At 37.6% G+C, this 22,813-nt stretch overlaps 1 protein-coding gene across 5 annotated transcripts in view; it reads right to left on the reverse strand.

Annotated features, from left to right (window-relative positions):
- Positions 1–22,813, reverse strand: part of GPHN (gephyrin) — a 626,508-nt gene that overhangs the window by 67,578 nt on the left and 536,117 nt on the right. For all 5 annotated transcript variants that reach the window (XM_034992943.1, XM_034992941.1, XM_034992938.1 and 2 more), the window contains 4 exons: positions 18,274–18,329; positions 12,618–12,737; positions 11,023–11,081; positions 9,612–9,765 (listed from right to left, as the gene is read on the reverse strand). In XM_034992943.1, the coding sequence (XP_034848834.1) occupies positions 9,612–9,765; positions 11,023–11,081; positions 12,618–12,737; positions 18,274–18,329 (389 nt within the window). The remainder of the gene's footprint in view (positions 1–9,611; positions 9,766–11,022; positions 11,082–12,617; positions 12,738–18,273; positions 18,330–22,813) is intronic.

Here is a 22,813-nt window from a genome sequence, read left to right on the forward strand (position 1 = left end):
TCAGTGGGTTGCCTCTTTGTTTTGTTGACTGTTTCCTTTGCTGTGCAGAAGCTTTTTATCTTGATGAAGTCCCAAAAGTTCATTTTCCCTTTTGTTTCACTTGCCTTTGGAGATGTATCTTGAAAGAAGTTGCTGTGGCCGATGTTGAAGAGGTTACTGCCTATGTACTCCTCTAGGATTTTGATGGATTCCTGTCTCACATTGAGGTCTTTCATCCATTTTGAGTTTATCTTTGTGTATGGTGTTAGAGAATGATCGAGTTTCATTCTTCTGTATATAGCTGTCCGATTTTCCCAGCACCATTTATTGAAGAGACTGTCTTTTTTCCATTGTCTATTTTTTCCTGCTTTGTTGAAGATTATTTGACCATAGAGTTGTGGGTCCATATCTGGGCTCTCTATTCTGTTCCATTGGTCTGTATGTCTGTTTTTGTGCCAGTACCATGCTGTCTTGGTGATCACGGCTTTGTAATAGAGCTTGAAATCAGGCAATGTGATGCCCCCAACTTTGTTTTTCTTTTCTTTTCTTTAAGATTTTATTTATTTATTTTAGAGAGAAAGAATGAGAGACAGAGAGCATGAGAGGGAAGAGGATCAGAGGGAGAAGCAGACTCCCTGCTGAGCAGGGAGCCTGATGCGGGACTCGATCCTGGGACTCCAGGATCATGACCTGAGCTGAAGGCAGTCGCTTAACCAACTGAGCCACCCAGGCACCCTGCTTTGTTTTTCTTTTTCAACATTTCCTTGGAGATTAGGGTTTTTTTCTGATTCCATACAAATTTTAGGATTGTTTGTTCCAGCACTTTGAAAAATGTCATTGGAATTTTGATCGGGATGGCGGTGAAGGTATAGATTGCTCTGGGCAGCATAGACATTTGAACAATGTTTATTCTTCCAATCCAGGAGCATGGAATGTTTTTCCATCTTTTTGTGTCTTCTTCAATTTGTTTCATGAGTGTTCTGTAGTTCCTAGAGTATAGATCCTCTACCTCTTTGGTTAGGTTTATTCCGAGGTATCTTACGGTTTTTGGTGCTATTGTAAATGGAATCGTTTCTCTAATATTTCTTTCTACAGTTGCATTGTTAGTGTAGAAGAAATCAACTGATTTCTGTGCATTGATTTTGTATCCTGCCACATTACTGAATTGCTGTATGAGTTCTAGTAATTTGGGGGTGGAGTCTTTTGGGTTTTCCACATAAAGTATCGTGTCATCTGCGAAGAAAGAGAGTTTGAGTTCTTTGCCAATGTGAATACCTTTTATTTCTTTTTGTTGTCTGATTCCTGTTGCTAGGACTTCTAGTACTATGTTGAACAATAGTGGCGAGAGTGGGCATCCTTGTCATGTTCCTGATCTTAAGGGAAAGTCTCTCAGCTTTTCCCCACTGAGGATGATATTTGCTGTGGGTTTTTTATAGATGGATTTTATGAACTTGAGGAATGTTCCCTCTATCCCTATACTCTGAAGAGTTTTAATCAGGAAAGGATGCTGTATTTTGTCAAATGCTTTTTCTGCATCAATTAAGAGGACCAAATGGTTCTTCTCTCTCCTCTTATTAATATGTTCTATCACATTCATTGATTTGCAAATGTTGAACCACCCTTGCATCCCGGGGATAAATCCCACTTGGTCATGGTGGATGATCCTTCTAATGTATTGTTGGATCCTATTAGCTGGGATTTTGTTGAGAATTTTGGAGTTCAGATTCATTAGGGATATTGGTCTGAAATTCTCCTTTTTGATGGGGTCATTGCTTGATTTGGGGATCAAGGTAATGCTGGCCTCACAGAATGAGTTTGGAAGCTTTCTTTTGTTTCTATTTTTTGAAACAGCTTCAGGAGAATAGGTATTATTTTTTCTTTGAATATTTGGTAGAATTCCCCAGGGAATCCATCAGGCCCTGGACTCTTGTTTTTTGGGAGGTTTTTGATCACTGCTTCAATCTCGTTACTGGTTATTGGCCCATTCAGGTTGTCAATTTCTTCCTGTTTCAGTCTTGGTAGCTTATAGGTTTCCAGGAAGGCATCCATTTCTTCCAGGTTGCTTAATTTATTGACATATAGTTGTTGATAATAATTTCTAATAATTGTTTCTATTTCCTTGGTGTTGTGATCTCTCCCCTTTCATTCATAATTTTATTAATTTGGGTCCTTTCTCTTTACTTTTGGATAAGTCTGGCCAATGGTTTATCGATCTTATTAATTCTTTCAAATAACCAGCTTCTAGTTTTGTTGATCTGATCTACTGAGTTTCTGGTTTCTAATTCATTGATTTCTGCTCTAATTTTAATTATTTCTCTTCTAATGCATGGCTTATGCATCATTTGTTGCTTTTTCTCTAGTTTTTTAAGGTGTAAAGTTAGTTGGTGAATTCGGGATTTTTCTATTTTTCTGAGTGAGGCTTGGATGGCTATGTATTTCCCCCTTAGGACCGCCTTTGCAGTATCCCATAGGTTTTGGACTGATGTTTTCATTCTCATTGGTTTCCATGAATTGTTTATGTTCTTCTTTGATTTCCTGGTTGACCCAAACATTCTTGAGCAGAGTGGTCTTTAGCTTCCAAGTGTTTGAATTTCTGCCAAATTTTTTCTTGTGATTGAGTTCCAGTTTTAAAGCATTATGGTCTGAGCATATGCAGGGAATAATCTCAAACTTTTGGCATCGGTTGAGACCTGATTTGTGACCCAGTATGCGGTCTATTCTGGAGAAAGTTCCATGTGCGCTTGAAAAGAGTGAGTATTCTGTTGTTTTAGGGTGGAATGTTCTGTATATATCTATGAGGTCCATCTGGTCCAATGTGTCATTCAAGGCTCTTGTTTCTTTGTTGATTTTCTGCTTAGATGATCTGTCTATTGCTGAGAGTGGAGTATTGAGGTCTCCTACAATTAACGTACTATTATCAATATGACTCTTTATTTTGGTTAACAGTTGGCTTATGTAGTTGGCTGCTCCCATGTTGGGGGTGTAGATATTTACAATTGTTAGATCTTCTTGTTGGACAGACCCTTTAGGAATGATATAGTGTCCTTCTGTGTCTCTAATTACAGACTTTAGTTTAAAATCTAATTTGTCTGATATAAGAATTGCTCTCCCAGCTTTCTTTTGAGGTCCGTTGGCATGGAAGATGGATCTCCATCCCTTCACTTTCAGTCTGGATGTATCTTTAGGTTCTCTTGTACGGGTGCCTGGGTGGCTCAGTTGGTTGAGTGTTTGCCTTCGGCTCAGGTCATGATCCTGGAGTCCTGGGATCGAGTCCCACATCGGGCTCCCTGCTCGGCGGGGAATCTGCTTCTCCCTTGGACCCTCCCTCCTCTCGTGCTCTCTCTCTTGCTCTCTCTCTCTCTCTCACTCTCTCTCTCTCTCAAATAAATAAATTAATTAATTAAAAAAATGAGTGCCTTGTAGACAGCATATGGATGGGTCCTGTCTTTTTATCCAATCTGCAACCCTGTGCCATTTTATGGGAGCATTTAGGCCGTTCACGTTGAGAGTGATTATTGAACGATATGAATTTATTGTCATCCTGTTGCCTGTAAAGTCCTTGTTTCTATAGATTGTCTCTGTAAATTTCTGTTGTATATCACTCTTGGGGTCTTCCTCCTTTTATAGAACCCCCCTTAATATTTCTTGCAGGGCTGGCTTAGTGGTCACATATTCTTTCAGTTTCTGCCAGTCTTGGAAGCTCTGCAATTCTCCATCCATTCTAAATGACAGCCTTGCCGGAAAAAGTATTCTTGGCTGCATGTTCTTCTCGTTTAGTACCCTGAATATGTCTTGCTAGCCCTTTCTGGCTTGCCAGGTCTCTGTGGATAGGTCCATTGTTATTCTGATGTTTCCCCCTCTGAACGTAAAGAATCTCTTCCCCCTAACTGCCCTTAAGATGGTTTCCTTGTTTCTAAGATTTGCGAGTTTTACTATTACATGCCAGGGCGTTGGTCTGTCTTCCTTGATCTTGGGAGGGGTCCTCTCTCCCTCTAGGACACGAATGTTTGTTTCATTCTCCAGATTAGGGAAGTTCTCAGCTATGATATGCTCAAATATGTCTTTTAGTCCTCTCTCTCTCCATCCCTTCAGGGATCCCAATAATTCTGACACTGGAACATTTCATGGCGTCACTTATTTCTCTAATTCTGTTTTCATGGATTTTAAGCTGTTTCTCCCAGGACTTTTTTCCTTCTTTTCTATCAATTGGTCTTCTAGATCATGAATTCGTTCTTCTACCTAGTTTAACCTAGCTGTTAGAGTATCTAGATTAGATTGGATCTCATTGTAGCATTTTTAAGTTCTGCCAGTTCAGCTTTCATTTCTGCCCTTAGAGACTCTATGTTGCCATTGATTGATTTCTCCATTCTAGCTATCATCTTCGTAACTGTTACCTGAAGCCCATTTCCAACATCTTGGTTATATCTGTATCCATTTATAAATCTGTGGCAGAAGTCACAGTCTCTGAGTCTTTCCTATTTTGGGGGTTCCTCCTCTTAGTCATTCTGTTGAAGGGTGGTTGAGGGAATGTACAGAGTCTAAATTATTGACCACAACCCAAGCAAGATGCACCTGTTTTATAGGGACCTTAGGGTTGTGGCCTCTTGTTCTCCTAGCCTGTCTTCTGGGGGAGGGGCCTGCGTCGCTGTTACTCAGGCAACCCTGTTTGGGCAGAGTTGTCCTGCCCCCTGTGGGGGAGGGGGAGGATGGGCTCAGTGAAAACTGGTTTTTGGGGGCTTTCGTTCTCTGGGGGCTTTCCAAGTCTCTTCCTAGACTCAGAGCAGAAGAGACTGTTTCCATCCCTCTGCCTCAGAACAGAGATCAAGAGATTGCAGTCTGTGTTTCAGTGAGCTCTCCAGGCCACACTATCTCCGTTTCTGTCTGTGCTGCTAGAAACTGCAGTGTCCTGGGTTGTGCGCCCCTTAGCAGCGCTCTCAGCTGTTGCTTCCAGGTCCAGGCACATTTTTGCCCTTTGTGCTTCTAAAACCGCCAGCTGCCCTCAGTTCACATGCGCGATCCTGCAGCTCCAGGGTTCAGTCTGGGGGGCTGCCCTAAAGTCCTTTCCCCACTGCTACCAGTCTGCGAGTCTGTGCCCTGTCCCCATTGCGGGAAGCAGGATCCCAAAGTCTCCCTCCCCCCTTTCGTTTATCTTCCGATATCTGCCCATGGAATCACAGCTCCCCGCTTCATACCTCGAAACCAACCGCCTACAATGTTCTGTTTGTAGAGATCCAGATATATCTTCTTAAATCTCAGGCTGATTTCGTGGGTGTTCAGAGTGGTCTGGTAGATATCCAGCTCAATTCAGGGGACCAGTTGGAATAGGGTCCCCTACTCCTCCATCATCTTTTCCTCCTCTGCAAGTATATCAAACTTAACATGTCCAAAACAGAAGCCTGATTTCTGCTGCCTGATTTTTCTCACCTGGGTAAGTGATAACTATCCTTAGAATTGATCAGGGCAAATCCTTGGAGTTTATCTTGACTCCTCACTTTCTTTTATATTCTACTTTGAATTCACCAGTAAAACTTGTTGGCTTTACCTTCAAAATATATCCTTATTATTTCTCACCATCTCCACTGCTACCACTCTGGTCCAAATCTCTTGCTGGATATTATATGTCTTTCTAGCTAGTCTCCCTGCTTTTTTCCTTTTCTCTCCTATATGCCATGCCATATTGAAGCCAGAGTAAACATTTAAAAATTTAAGACACGTTATGTTTCATGTTATGTTTCCCTTTCTCAAAACTATTTAGAATAAAATGGTCTTGTTTCTGTTATCTCCCCAACCTCATCTCCTTTTACTTTGCTCCTTTCCTTCTAAACTTCAGCCACAAACATGACAAGCATACACCCTACCCCAGGGTTTTTCTGTCTCTGTTGTTCCTTCTGCTTGTAACTCAATTCCCCTCACATGGCTGGCACCACCCTTAGTACCTTCAGATTTCCACTCTAATTTTGCCTCATCAGTGAGGCCTGATTACCCTATATAAAACAGAAGACTCTATCACTCAGGTCTGGAAAGGAAAACCAAATCATCTAGGTATTTCATATGAAGAGGAGTGGAAGAAAAAAGGATTTAATACAGGGAATTGGTTACAAATGTGTTGAGAGGGTTGGAGAAACAAAAGGAGAAAAGTGTGTCTCCAATGATCAGGAAGTCACCCTGTCCCTAGGGCTGCTGGGGGAAAGTGATGTTACTGAGGATTGAGGAGCTTATACTGCTAACTTCTTTCCAACTTCTAATATTGTGTTAATGCATTCCAATGACAAAACCTAACAGGACCACAGCTGGAAACAGAGCCCAGGAAATTGGGTTTTCAGCCTTCCAGTCTTATTGTATAGGGGAGAGTATGAAAGGGCTGATGTAGGGTAGGCTTCAACAGGTAATATCTGGCATATACTTCTTCTACTACGAGTCTTTATCATCTTATCCTTTATTTTTCTTCATACCACTTACCACTATTTGTTCATTGACTATCTCCCTTACCCTGCCTCCATCGGAATATAAATTCTGTAAGAATAAGGAATTTGTTTTTCTGGTTTGCTGCTATATCCTGAGCAGTCAGAACAGTGCCTGGCATCAGTATGGTAGCATAATAAATGGGGAGGGGTGGTGGAAATGGTTTGGCCAGTGCAGCATATTTTATCACTGACTTTGCTTAGAATTGCCAGCGCATGGTAATGATAAAAAGCAGAATAGCTTGTAGTCAGTTTTATTATTATTTTCTAATTTTCTACAGCCAATGCATCCTATTATGTGAGGGTAAGGAGTTAACAAAACCCTTTTCCATCTCTAAGGACAAATCTGAGCGTGGGTTAACTTTCTAGTTCTGTTTCCCTAGAAATTTGATAAAGATGAAATGTCAGCTTGTTACTAGGCAGCATTTCTTATGGCAAAAATAATCTGTGATTGGTAACTTGCAAATGGACTAGAAGGAACTATAAAGGAACTATAAATACCTAGTGGGAAGTGACAGCTTTGGGCTTCTGTGAATATGGTGACACTTGTATCTGGACATTTCCCTCATAGGGACCCTGGAAGCTGTCTAAGATTGTTATAAGAAACATTGATTCTTATGTAGGATATGCTTCTAAGTTGGTGGCTCCTATACTCTCCCAGTATAATTCTTGTTCCCTTACACCTAAATGTCACTTGAAGAAAAAAGAGAATAGCTCTTGGATGGCTGTGTAGATGACTAAGAGGACTAGTTCCACTGAAGATGAAAGTCTGATGCAGCCCTGCTGGACACTGAGTTTCCTGTTCAAATCCTTTTAAATAAACTGGTTCATGATAAAGTGTATTCACATCTTATAAGTCTGATTTTAGTTAACATAATCCCTGATGGGCATTCCAACATGTAATAGATGCTTAATAAATATTTATTGAACAAATACACAAGGTTGGAAATGTATGCCACAGTTATGTAATTACTGGATGGTATTACCTGAATGTTAACATACACAGTTTGTTGAAACAAACCAATGTCTACATCGACTGTTCTGTATTAGTTTTAGTTCACAACTGTACCTCCCCAATTTTGATATAATTCCCTCATCCCAAATAAACACATGTAGTCACAAAATACTGGGCAGGTTTTAAAGACAGTATACACAGACATCTTGTATGGCATTCTTTGGGTTGCCCCAGGCCACTGTTCTGCTTACTATCATACCACACTGGATTCAAAAGTGGACATATGTGAAGCTACTCATATCAGGGGAAATCAGTTAGCACTTAAGGGAAGCTTGAGCTGTGACTGACTAAATTATAGACTTGCCACATTAACAGACAAGTGTAATTTCTTTTGGTCTCTCTGAAAATAAATAATTTTTTCCTATTATTTTCTGTCTAAGATCTCAAGCCTTCAAAAGAGATACTATATTTTATTCATTTCTTTTATCCCCATTTTCCAGTATAATGCCTGGCATAGAGGTACCCAACAAACATTTGTTGAGCTAAACTATACAATCACAGAGAGTCATAATAACAGCTAACCTTGGATGGAAATAGGGAAGGAATGCCGAGCTATATGGAACCAGAGATTATGGATTTAGAAACATTATTTTAGAATGTGGATTTAGAGATTTAGAAACATTATTCCCTTGGAAAGCTATGATAAATACAGTAAGCCACAGAAAATAGCATCTATCAAAGCCCCTCCAAGGATAATCAAGCCTATGGAGGCAGGAAACTAGGACTACAAATTCTTCCTTAGATTCCATGATGTAAGTATCATCTCTAGTCTTACCCCATCACTTTTTTTTCACTAGCAAATAGTTTTAATACAGAATGTATGATAGCTTTAAAAAGGATAGGTGAGACTATAGTCCAGCCCTACAAAAACATCAGGACGAATACAAGAAATATAGCTTAAACAAAATTGCCTAATAACTAGTTATTTATGAATTTGCTCATTCTCTTTAGCTTTCCCAACCCCCATGAACTCACTTAGATGCACAAAGCATATAAATATATCACAAATAAGAATAGTTCATTAAGTCAACCAGTTTATTAGAATTTCTTTCTGATGCTAAACAGTGTCAGTTGGCCCTAGGGATATTAAAATCTTCACTATGTAGATCAATTGAAAAGAATGTTTTGGGTCAATCAATAGTTTTAGGGAATGACCAGTACACCTATACTGGGTATAGAATCCTGACTCATCTCTCCATTAGCGAAACAAATACTCTATTCTTTTCTTTTGCCCTTTCTAAAAGAACTATAAGGGTTATGGAAAGACCTTTGAAAATGTTCATTTCCAAGACTTTAAGAAGTTAAAAATAATGATAACAAATAAATGGCTTATTTTCAGAATAAAATTAGAGATTAAAAGAGAAAAAAAAAGAAATCCTGTTAATCTTTTAAAAAATAGTAAGGTCTAAAGGTCTAAAAAAATCTCAATAGTTTCTGATTCTGTTCTTAGGCTTTGAATTACAAGCAGATCCATTTTTCAATATTCCCAGTTTGATTAGAACCTCTGACTTTTTGTATAACCTAAGCAAAACATGACACAGGAAATTTTTCAAAAGTTTTCAGAGAAAGATTGACTAAATCCCCATCCTAAATCAGGGCTGAAATGACATTTGACATATTGAGAAGCATGCCACTAGAGATGCTATCTTTGGAGAAAAAGAGAAAAGATTATCAAATTCCTCCTGGTGATTAAGGATCACATGGAACTTCCAGGAAGATGAAGGGCTAACCACTGTATCCCAATTCATTGATTTATTTCCCACACAGAGATGGCCCATCATCTCAGCAGGGTAGGTAGAATTCATTGTCCTAATAGACTGAGCACTAAATTTGCATAGTTGAACATCTATAGCTAGCAGTCAGCATTCTTTGTTTATATGTACTGAGTGTGTGCAAAGGTCATTGGTTGTAATAGTTTATTCTAAACAATGGAAAGGAACATTTCTCAATATGTAATTTCTAGTCTTCCTCCTTCTTACCTTCTGTACTTGAACTATCCTGAGGCCAATTTATTATTTCCTTGTTACAGGTATGTGGTAAAATCTATAATCCACAATGTTCTATTTACAACACAGAAGTCAAAAAGACTTTTACCTGAAAGTCCAATTACCTCCCCCTTCCAACCTTCCCCCCCCCACGCCTTTTTTTTTTTTTACCTCATTCCCTGTCGACATGACTGCAACAACTGGAAACTTATTAACTTCAACCTCTGTGACACCTACAGTTGCCAGAAGACCAATCTCTGAGGGGCCCATATGGGTTCCTTTGGCCAAAACGCATTCCCCTCTTTTAATGTCATGGCCGATGGGTCTGAAAGTCAAAGCAGAACCATAAACAGAGTGATTAAGAATAATATTTTCTCAACTGACTTTAGTGTCAAAGAAGGAGGACATTCAAGAAGAGAAAAAAGTCAAGAGATGAGGCAGGAACAGAATAATAAAATAAAAAGCTTCTAAAAACTCTATGCTTTTTTAATAAAAAAATTTAAATCACACAATGGAAGAGAGAAATAGGATTTCCATTATTGCTGAGGAATATGTTATTTCACATTTGAAGATTTTATTTATTTATTTGACAGAGAGAGACACAGCGAGAGAGGGAACACAAGCAGGGGGAGTGGGAGAGGGAGAAGCAGGCTTCCTGCTGAGCAGGGAGCCTGATGTGGGGCTCGAACCCAGGACCCTGGGATCATGACCTGAGCCGAAGGCAGACGCTTAACGACTTAGCCACCCAGGCGCCCCTGTTATTTCACATTTGAAAACTATTTTACAAATTGCTTTGTACTACATTACAGTCAAAAAATACCAACCACAAACTTTCTTTGATATAAGGCAAGAATTTATATGAAAATATCTAGTGGCATTAATGATAAGAGGTCCATAGCATGTTAGCTTTTGAGGTGAGGAGAATAACACTGATGAGGTTACAGTCACAGGGGTAATTTCTATTTGGACAACTTAGGCTGGCCCAGGTCTATGGCCACAGAAGTCCACTCAGCTTGGCTTCTTGCCATAGGGATGTGAGAATTGTAGCTTTGTTATAAGCACATTTGAGCAAATTAGTATTGATGGGATCAGGGCAAACGTATTCCAATGTAAGAAAAATAATTTATATATGCACTCCTTATGTTAAGACAGTAGTCTCATTTTTGTATATAAAGAATAGCAGATTATTCTATTCTTATTGGTAGTCAGGGGAGGAGAGGCTATCAGCTAATTGCATAAAAACTCAGCTCTGGGATTATCTGTGTTGATTCCAAATTCTGGAGTACCTAGGGGTGGAGGTGGATAATTTTGGATTATCTAGAAGTAGGATTAACTGTGGATGACTTTACTTCTTTCTCATGTTGCTTTTGACTATTTCATTTGCCTTTATTATGTTTATGAAAAAGTAGGCAGAGTAGACATGAGCTGTAGAATTAAGAAAATTCATTTTGCTACTTGTTAAAAGTCCTGAACACTAATGGCTAAATGCCTGAGCTGTGGATTTACAATAGCCATGCTCTCTTGAATTTATGATCATGTAGAAACAGAAGTTGGCTATACATTCTATACATTATGAATTTACCTGATATCTTGGCCTGGTCGAGCTTGCACCAGAATTCGCACTTCAAGTTCCTCAGTGCCCTATAATAAAAGCAAGTCATGTAATTTCAAACAGAATAATCTAACAGAATTTTGATCAATACAATTTAGCTACTCAGATGCTTTTATAATCAGATAGGTCCCAGAATATATACAAATATAGAGAAACACAACCATTTGCTACACATTTTCAACATGATAAATTTCTATCACAGGTTTCTGAAAAACTAGGTTTGATGCCAATAAATTTATTTGTAAATAAATAAAAATTTTCTTCATAATTTTCATGCTTTTAAAAAATGTACCACTTCAAATACTGGATCTTATATTGTAAGTAGCATTCTCAAGGGAAAATAAAAGATATATCTATATGGCTACCCTAATAGATACATCGAATGTGGATGGAGATAACCTGTCTCTTCTGTTCCCAGGAATCATGCCAAGTTTCCCAAATATCTGCAGAAATTTCAGTGAAGGACTTACAGTTTTCCTGGTAGTAGGTGTCTGTAAATTAATGGTGATCATTAATTTTACATTTATGGGCTGTGACACTGGAACTGTGTCTTGTCATCTGTCAGAGTCTGTGGATGCATGTGTTCTGGATTTCAATGCTTTGCTGGCTTCCCTGATGCCAATAAATCTGTTGGACAGTTTTAACAGCAGGCAGTGTGATCTGTATGCCAAGAGTTGAATTTTATAAGCCTTACATGTGGGAAAGTGATTGAAAAGACAATCCCAGATCAAGAGAAGTGGCTGTCTCTCAGCATGCCCAAATTTTACTATTTAGGCAGCCCAGAAGAATGTTATTTATTTTAGCTCTAGCTTTTAAGACATAAAATATCTTAAACTGCTTCAAAAAACAAGTTAAGATAGCCAGTCATTAAAATATCAGTTGAAACTATTCTTTTATTAGTGGCTGACCCTCTGGTTCCAGTAACTGCCACTAGTTTCAGTAAGATGAAGGCCCGTTTAGACCAAGACAATTCCCAGGAGCCTTTAGTGTAGACTAGAGAGGGGGCACTGGCATAAATTCAAGTTTTCCAGGCTGTCCTTTGATGGCAAAGATTTTTCTGAATTATAGAAAATCAGAGTTGAAGGGTTATTTGGTTCAAATGCTTGGCTTAATGTAATATTCAAGAACTTGCCCAAGCATTCTTTGTTAAATTCTCCTTCACATTTTATCAGAAACTAGTCTTGATGAACAAATTTCTCAGCTATAAGGTATGTCAACAGTTAATATCTCTGCTGTTCTATTTGAGGTAGTTTCCTTCCTTGTTTGCATGTGAAATTTTGTGGATCAAATGTGGTTCAAATTCTGTTAAAATTACAGTAATGATCATAAAAACAGCTCCTATAACAAAAGATTTTCAAATATAAGGCAATTCCTATATACTGGAGACCCATACACTACAATGTAAGATCCGAACATTACCAAAACAAACGAACAAACAAACAAAAGAGAAAACAAAAACAAAAAAACCCAACCCAACCGGATTAATCTTATAAACATTGCAGAAAATGGGCATGGTTTGTAATACTGCCATAGGAACAGAGCAGTAAGACCTGGTGATGACGTACATCATCAGACTCCCTGATTAGTTCGGTATCTTCTACTTGTACTACTGCATCAGCACCGCAGGGGATTGGAGCACCTGTTGTAACCCGCATGACTTGTCCTGGCATTACTGTCTGAGTCGGCTGAAAATACAAACATGTAAGAAAGAATTGATTTACTTTGCTGTTGCAAAGGAAAAGTCTGCAGGAGATGTATTATTTTTAGAAACAAACCATAAAAGGAAAATCTTAGACTCTTATTCACATTGGTCCAATGTACTAAAACTACCCACAAACAGGTGCATTTACACCAAAGAGGCTTTAACTTGATTTAAGGTAATGACCATTAGACAGATGTCTTTCTTGGTGCCCTGCTCTCCTTTTGAAGAACTGTCACTTACAATTGTCACTATTGTGTTTCACTCAAATAATGTGAATTTTCTTAATATCTATATGTAAAGTGATTTGAGTATCTTTAAGAAAAAAAATGCCATACAACGTGATTTTATGAAAGACAATTATGAAAAACTAACATGTTGTCATTTACTCAGGTTTTGACATTTAAGAATTGTAGTACTTTATTAACTAAACTTTTTGATTTAATAAAGGCAAGTAAAAAATCATTTTAATTATTTCACTTGAAAATCTTTTAAAACATATTAGTTCATCTTTCAATAATAAAAGTCTAGAAAATGTAATTAAGTAATTCAAAATGATTCCAGTGTCTGTAATGATTAAACACTATATCCAAGATTTTCATTATCTGAGCTGTCGTACAGATGGTACAGGAGACTGACCCCAGGACCTGACCTGCAAACTTCTCTCAGCATAGAGAAAAACATATTTCTGTAAGATCTATTTGATAGGTTTGATTTGGACACATAGGCCAATGATTTAGGTCACAGTTGGGAAAAGGAATGCTTCAAATTTCCCCTAAAAGAGAATTCTGAGATAATATTAATTTCCCGATAAAAAAGAGATCTTTCCAAAGATATCTGCTTAAGTATTTAAAATCTTAGGTCACAACAATGTGAATAGACTTAACATTACTGAACTGTACACTTAAAAATGGTTATGATGGTACATTTTATGTTATATATTTTCTACCACATGAACAATTTTTAGGGAATGGTTAAGGAAAAATACCCCTCTACTGGATGTACAAAGCAAAACAGGAAATTTATTAGAACAGCCTTAAAAATCTTTTTTCAATAATATTATTGCTGTAAACAATACCACCAATAGCTAAAATTATCAAACCCTTCAATTTATACTAGATACAGAGTTAAGTGCACTGTTAAAGTCTAGAATATAAGCCCTACAAAGACAGGGATTTGTCTTATTTTTTGTTTGCCTCTCCAGATCACATCTTCATTTTCTATCCTGTGCTATGGCCCAGAGGCTGACCTCTATGGACTGCTTCATCCAGGTTCCCATCACTCTGGCTGCTGATTAGGTTCAACCAATGGGAGTGGTCAACAAGAGATTAGAGGGTAAGACAAAAGGAAAAGTAGGGTTTTCATTCTGCTTGCTCTTTCCCTGCTGGGCTGCAGTTTGGTGATGGCTATATCATCTTTATTACTGAGGGTCACAACTCCTATTGGGTGGCCCTATCTCATAGCTATGAATCTCCTCAGGTCCAGGTACCACTCTTTCCCTTTGCCCCTTTAGACCTAGAGGTGGTTGGTAATGGAGTGTCACTGTTAGTACCCGGGTGCTTAACATTCCTTTGTTGGTTTCCCTTAATCTATTTCTTGGATATAGTCCCTTTAATCACTCCTTTTCCAGAAATATTTATTTCTTTCATACCAAAGCCTAGAACGTGTCTAGCACAAAGTTGGTGTCTAGAATGAATGAATGAACATGTATGATCTCATTAGGTGACAACTACATGAAGTATTCCATCCTTCTTGGCTTAAAACTCCAGTGTTCTCCCTGCTTTTCTCCCACAGCTATTGACAAAAGAGATTCTTGGGATCAGCTCTGGCATTGAGCTATGTATCTTATATTTCCTTATTCAGCTACTTGAATAAAAGACATTCCAGGCTTTCGGAATGGTTACATTTTTATGTAATTTTCTACCAAGATGCTGCATAGGGTTTCATATGAAAAGTTTAGGGCCCAAAGCATTAAAATTAAAAAAGAAAATTCAACCTCAATATTACTCATTGTCCAGGACATCTCTTAATGTACTATAGATGGCCATTTTGCAGTGCAGTGATTTTTGATGAAAAGCATTAGTTTTGATATATGTATTTTTTAATAGAGGTACTAATACTGAAACTATCTTTAGAGCCTATGGAACAAAGATATTTAATATAGGTCTAAACAGGCCCTTCTTTTGCTGAAAGTGCCTTTTTGGCTAAGGCAGAAAGCGAATCCTAAAGTGAGTTTCAGGGCAGTTGCTTCTTAAGCTGAAGTGTCTTAGTCTGGAGCCCTGCCTCAATTTAGTCATGTTCAATGTACCATACTCTGTAAATTTACTTTAAGTTTTATTGTGGTTGTACCTGTAATTTTCTCTATTTGTTTTAAATCAACTCTTAAGAAGTGTTTTCGTGTGATTTTTGAACAAAAAATTTGACTCCTCTCTAAGATTAGTAAATCTGATATGTGAAGACTTCCTACCAGCTCACTTAGATGAGAGCCAATGTAAAAGATATTATTGGATATATATATATATATCCACTTAGAGTAAACATATAAACCTCAATTGAATGGAATCAGTTGAAAAACTCTAGGAATACATGAAGTACTTCCTTTAGATTGTTAAGAGTAACAATTCTTTAAGAGTAACTCATTCTTTTTTTATTGCTATACCTTATATGTTTTATATAAAGTAAAAATGGTTAAAATCTTGATTTTTCCTTAATGGAGGTGTTGGGTTTTTTTGAAATTTGCCCAATGACAGCACTTTATAATCATGTAATATTTTCTTTGACAGTGTCCAGTGCTAATCAATAGGACCAAACTATAAGTGATTTAAAGTCAAGTATTTTGGTACACCATAAAAGCATTTTGTAAATCACTATCTCAGTGTATGCAATGGCACCTAATTCTCAAGCATATGTACTTTCAATAAGTGAGCAATTTGGCTCTTTTAAGATCTCTGAGATTGCTATAAAGTCTGTATGATACCTTAGTTATAGATAAAGGACATCACAGATAATTTGAAGAGAAACCCCATTTTCTTGTATAGTTTTCATCTTTTTTTCCCATCGACCTTACAAGAAGTTAGCAACTTTTAAGTTTCATGACTTTTCTTGTGTTCCTAGTTCTCTAGTACAGTTGGAAGTCTTTTTTTTTTTTTTTTAAAGATTTTATTTATTTATTTGAGAGAGAGAGAATGAGAGACAGAGAGCACGAGAGGGAAGAGGGTCAGAGGGAGAAGCAGACCCCCTGCCGAGCAGGGAGCCCGATGCGGGACTCGATCCCGGAACTCCAGGATCACGACCTGAGCCGAAGGCAGTCGCTTAACCAACTGAGCCACCCAGGCGCCCCAGTTGGAAGTCTTAACTAGTAAATAAGGTTTAAGAAGACCACAAGGCACTTATTAATCTGTTACCTATCTACCTATTTATACTAGGCTTTGACTACCACGAACTATTTGCAGTTTCTTAAACACTCCATGCAATTTTTTAAAACATCTCTGTGTCTTGATTTATACTGTTCTCTTGGCCTGGAATGTACTTTTCTCATTTCTGTTTTTGTAAAATCCTCTTAGGTCCAGCTCCAATGTTATTTTCTTAATCCTGCTAGGATGAAATGCTCAACCTCCCTATTATCCTGCACAGTACATGACTGATAGCATTAGTTTAACACTTAATATATTTAGTTGTCTGTCTCTTTAACTAGATGTAAACTCCTTAAGAGTAGAAATCATATCTTAATCTACTTTATATCCCTAGAACCCAACACAGTGCTTGGTACACATAGTAGGTATGTTTGATAAGTGTTATTAGATAGACTCAACCGAAGACCAGAGACCTAGAATAATTGGTACTTTGTGGCCTTGTTATACAAATGGATGCTTTAGATAACCAACACTGATTGAAATACATATCAAGAAGTCAAGTAAATTATGAGGTCATAATACAAGTCATTTATAAAAAAGGGACCCAGGCCTAGCTGTTCTTTTTGTCAGGAAAACAGTCATGAGGATTTAAATCAGCCTGTGTACAGCACCTAATCACTATAGTGCCAGGCTTGGCTTCAGAGATCTATCCACAGTTCTCTTCAATGCTTGGATGTAGGGATGAGGTAGCCTCATCCTGGGGTCACCAACATGGGCACCATACTTCTCCTATATATGTCCTTAACTTTTCCATATTTTCAGTACATATGGGAGTACATACTAAGCCAAGGAAGAAAAGGCATGGGACATAGCTTTTGCCCAAACCTCCACATTCATTCATTCATATCCTCCTTTATTTTTTTATAATGCTTATGAATGTTGGGTAGTAGCAGAGGAAAAAAGTATCTTGGTCTTCTTCCGGTTCTATTTAATAAGGCAAGAGCTCTTTTAACCAACCTTCAAAATTCACTGGATTAACATATGCTCTCTATTTCCTCTTAAACATAAAGATGCTTACAGCACTGTTTAAGTTTGAGGCTGTTAGACTCTTGTATAATTGTAAAGTACTGCTTTACAGTTCAATTGAGTTTCTTCCCAAACTTGTTTGTGCCAGTTTGTGGCAGCAGTTGCTACTGAATTATGTAATTTAAATAAATATTACATAAATTAATGACATATGAGTGTGAAAAAAATTTTTTTTCCTAGAAAAATTAAGTTAAACCTTTGGAAAAACTCAATTAAAACATTTTGCCAAAAACAACTGTCAAATTAAGTGTGGGTAAAGTAGCTGTAAAAATTGTAAAAACACAATAAAAATCTAGAAGGATTCTATACTTAGATACTTTGCAAATGTCCTTAATTTTTTTACCACTTTAAAGACCAAAACTGGAAATCATATAAGTGCTTTTGGGTGTGATTTATGTAAGAAAGGCCAGATAGAAATTGAAATAGTAGATACTTGTTAAAATAAAAGTATTAGCTCTCCATCAAATTATTGACAAATAAATGTTCATTTAAGTTAAACTTACATTTATCTTAAAAATATAAAATAATTTTCCACTTGTTTCCAATTAAATGGCCAATTACTAGTCTCAAAAGCATTAAATAAGAGGACTTCTATGGCCCATTAGTGCTTCATTTCTTAATAGAAATATATATATACCTGTTCACTGGCTAGCCCTAGTGAGCAAAGCTAATCTAAGTGATTAGCTTGAGTGGTTAAATAATTGGCTTCTTCTAATTTTTCCTGTTTGTAACACAGGTTGGAGAAAAGTCTGAGAAGATCACCTAGAAACTATAGATCTATTCAGAACATTAATGTTTATATAGGAAGAAAGAATTATCTAATAATAGGACTGGAAAATGTTTGTGGGGTATGTCTGTGAAACATACCAAAAATACCATGCTGTATATTAAAAGATGCAGATTTCTTTCGGTTAAAAAATAATTATTTTGGCTCTTTCTCATGGGAACCTCCTTTAATCTCTTTGATAACCTGTCTAATTCATCTCTAGTATTTCCATTACAATGATGGTAGAAGGTTAGAATTCAATGCTAAAAGTCCATGAAACTGAAATCTTCAGGGCCTTTCAGGCCTATGAATCTCACCTGCTCACCAGCTTGGGATTCCCCAATGATGAAACGATCTCCTGGACCATCAGCAGCTGTGAGGTGAACAGAACCAAGAACAAACATCAAAATGGACCTATAGCAAGGAATAAGGATCTAGTGTTGGAATTTAAAAATTTGACTCAAATGATCAGATAAAGCTTCAGGAAAATGAATACTTTTCTGATCTCCTAGACCAGATAATGGCGTTATTACTACTGGTTTGATCTTTGTATCCACCATTCAGAAGTACCAGTAGAAATGATTCTAATCATGCTGTTTCTTGGGTGTCACTGGAGATGGTCTTCCTGTTGCTCCATAATTTGATACTTGTACTTTTAATTTTTTTCAAAGATTAATTTATTTAAATGAGAGAGAGAAAGAGCGAGAGAGAGCATGTGAGAGTGGGGGGAGTGGCAGAGGAAGAGAATCTTCAAGCGCACTCCCTGCTGAGAGGCTGATGTGGGCTGATCCTACCACCCATGAGATCATGACTCATGAGATCACGACCTGAGCTGAAAACAAGGGTCAGAAGCTCAGATGACTGAGCCACCCAGGAACCCCAAATACTTGTATTTTTTTTTAAAGATTTTATTTATTTATTTGAGACAGAGAGAATGAGAAAGAGAGAGCACATGAGAGGGGGGAGGGTCAGAGGCAGAAGCAGGCTCCTTGCCGAGCAGGGAGCCCGATGTGGGATTTGATCCAGGGACTCCAGGATCATGACCTGAGCCGAAGGCAGTCGCTTAACCAACTGAGCCACCCAGGCGCCCAATACTTGTATTTTTTAAATAGAACTATTTCTTCTAGCCTGTACTTCAAATAAATACCCCCCTTTCTATGGGTATATATTTGTGATGTATGTATACACTATCGTGGATATAACTGTCTATACTGATATATTACTATTTATATTCATATTTTTCCACTTTCTACAAATTTCAAGCTATTTCTTACTATTTTCTTATTTATCACCCAGTCTGATTTTCATAATAACTGTCGAGTAGAAAGAACATATCTTCTTTTTTACATTTGACGTTTGAAGGAAATGAGTCACAGAATGAAGGAACTTAGGTTGACAAGTTCTTGTTAGTAGTAGACCTAGGACTAAAACACAGTCCCTTAATTCCCAATACAGCATTTTTTTAAAAAAATAATTGGCCAAAATGCTATTTCTAAATCATAATATATAGGCAGCTGTGCATTACAATTTCCATTGACTATTTATTTTTAAATCAGAAGAAACACTTTCAGAATTGAGATGGAAAAACTTATCCATTTTTTTTCTATATACAGTATATAGAATTACCCCACCCCCCCACCCACCTCCCCTCCAGCAACCCTCAGTTTGTTCCCTGTAGTTAAGAGTCTGTCATGGCTTGTCTCCCTCTGATTTCTTTCCATTCTGTTTTCCCTCCCTTCCCCTATGATCCTCTGCACTGTTTCTTATACTCCACATATGAGTGAAACCATATAACTGTCTTTCTCTGACTGACTTATTTTGCTTGACATAATACCCCCCACTTCCACGTCAATGTAAATGGTAAGTATTCATCCTTTTTGATGGCTGAGTAATATTCCAATGTGTGTGTATATATATACACAGACACATTTCCTTTATCCATTCACCTGTCGATGGACATCTCAGCTCTTTCCAGAGTTTGGCTATTGTGGACATTGCTGCTCTAAGTGTTGAGGCGCAGGTGCCCCTTCGGATCACTACATTTGTTTTTTTTTTTTAAGATTTTATTTATTTATCTGAGAGAGAGAGAATGAGAGAGAGCACATGAGAGGGGGGAGGGTCAGAGGGAGAAGCAGACTCCCCACCGAGCAGGGAGCCCGATGCGGGACTCGATCCAGGGACTCCAGGATCATGACTTGAGCCAAAGGCAGTCGCTTAACCAACTGAGCCACCCAGGCGCCCTCGGATCACTACATTTGTATCTTTGGGGTAAATACCTAGTAGTGCAATTGTTGGGTCATAGGGTAGCTCTATTTTTAACTTTTTCAGGAACCTCCATACTGTTTTCCAGAGTGGCTATACCAGTTTGTATTCCCACCAACAGTGCAAGAGGGTTTCCCTTTTGCCACATCCTCACCAACATCTGTTGTTTCCTGACTTGTTAATTTTAGCCATTCTGACTGGTGTGAGGCGGTATCTCATTGTGGTTTTGATTTGCATTTCCCTGATACCGAGTGATGTTGAGCATTTTTTCATGTGTCTGTTGGCCATTTGTTTGTCTTCTTTGGAGAAATGTCTGTTCATGTTTTCTGCCCATTTCTTGACTGGATTTTTTGGTTTTTGGGTGTTGAGTTTGATAAGTTCTTTATAGATCTTGGATACTAGCCCTTTATCTGATAAGTCATTTGCAAATATCTTCTCCCATTCCGTAGGTTGTCTTTTAGTTTTGTCGACTGTTTCTTTTGCTGTGCAAAAACTTTTTATCCTGATGAAGTCCCAATAGTTCATTTTTGCTTATGTTTCCCTTGCCTCAGCAAATTATTAAGTCTTTCTCTAAACTTCAGTTTTCTTGTTGATAAAAATTGGGATAATACTTTAAAAATAATATCTTTTAAAGCTTTTTAATTCTTTCATTCATTCACTAAATTTCTATACAGTGTTCTATGTCTTAAGTGTCATATCAGATGCTGGGACAGAATGGAGTAAAACCAGCACACATGGTTTCTATTCTAATGCAGCTGTGATGTTTTTCAAAATCTGGACCAAATATGGAGGTGGACTGTAAAGTAAACTTGTAAACAATTTTTAAAATGAGAATGAATAGAAATATATTTCATCACACATGGTAAGGATGAATATTGTTTCATGAAACTTATTTTTATTTATATGTGTACATAGGTACATTTATATATTGTATATGTTATATATTTATATTTTAAGATTTTATTTATTTGACAGAGAGAGACACAGCGAGACAGGGAACACAAGCAGGGGCAGTGGGAGAGGGAGAAGCAGGCTTCCCGCAGAGCAGGGAGCCTGATGTGGGGCTCGATCCCAGAACCCTGGGATCATGACCTGAGCCAAAGGCAGATGCCTAAAGGCTGAGCTACCCAGGCGCCCCATGTTATATATGTTATATGTGTGTGTATAATGTATTTAATGTGTGTCTTCTTATGGGTGGGGTTAAAGCCATTGATGTAGTGGAGGAGATGGATATTAATCAAATAATCACACTAATGAATATATAAATGCAAATTATGAAAACCATTCTAAAGGAAAGGAATATAATTTTATGAGATCATACAATGAAAGTGCCTGAAGTATACTGGAGGGTCAGGGAAAGCCACCTTGATAAAACGATTTCTGGTTTGAATATGAAGGATGAATAAAAGGTAAGTAGGCAAAAGGGGTATGTGAGTGTGTGAGAGAGAGAGAGAAAAGAAGAGGGGGAGGGAAGGAAGGAAGGAGGGAGGGAGAAGGAGAAATATGAAGTGGAAATGCTCCATCTAAAGATCTTCACCTATGTGCAAAGGCCTCTGGTTCATATCTTCCTTATATGTTATGCCCTAGCCACTCTCAATTTCTAGAACTGTAGCTCCCTGAGAATACCAAGATGACTCATATTTCAGCTCCATAATATATGTTACTTTCATTGCTCGGAGTGTCCTTTTTTTTAATCTGTGCCTTCTGATTAAAGACTTCTTAGCTTTTAAGACTCAGCTCAAGTGTCACCTTTTCTATGAAGTCATACCTGACTCCTCTTCCTTCAAGAGTCAGCTACTTTCTCTTTTGTTTCCCCAGCGTATTCCCTAAATAACCCTAATTATGGCTTTTTAATTATTTGCAATTATTTGCTTATTTGTCTCAGGGGAATCCGTAGCACTTTCTGCATAATAGGTATTCAATAAAATTTCAATATGTGAAGTATTAAAAATGTTCAATAAATGAATATGGCTTCTAAGAATCTATTTAGAAGGATGCATGCATACATGAACAAATAAATAATATTTCTCAACACAAAATGCTACATTTTGAATGCCTTCCATTTCCTGCTGGTTTATGTATATAGTTTTCAAATGTGAGTCAACATTGACTGTCTTTAGAATGTTTAGAAAGACTGCTCTGGTTAATTTTATATAATAATTCGGATATAGAATAGTGCCTAGCTTATCACTGATTTTCAATAAATATTTGTTAAAAGAATAAAGAAATGAATTTGGCATTTCCATAATACTTAGGTGGGGAGTTTGTAAACTGATTTGTACATATTAGTATTGTGTTTTCTAAGTTTTCTTGAATAATTTCAAAAATGTGTATGCTTTATTTCTTCAGCTAGATTACGAGCTCCTTAGATACAAGGATCACTTCCTTTATTTTTTTTAAAGATTTTATTTATTTATTCATGAGAGACGTGGGGGCGGGGGGAGAGAGAGAGAGAGGCAGAGGGAGAAGCAGGCTCCCCGAGGAGAAGGGAGCCTGATACAGGACTCAATCCCAGGACCCTGGGATCACGACCTGAGCCGAAGGCAGACGCTTAACCGACTGAGCCACCCAGGTGCCCCATTTATTTCTTTTTTG

This window comes from Mirounga leonina, unplaced genomic scaffold (assembly GCF_011800145.1).
Source record: "Mirounga leonina isolate KUSES-001 unplaced genomic scaffold, KU_Mleo_1.0 Mir_82, whole genome shotgun sequence".
NCBI lineage: Eukaryota > Metazoa > Chordata > Mammalia > Carnivora > Phocidae > Mirounga > Mirounga leonina.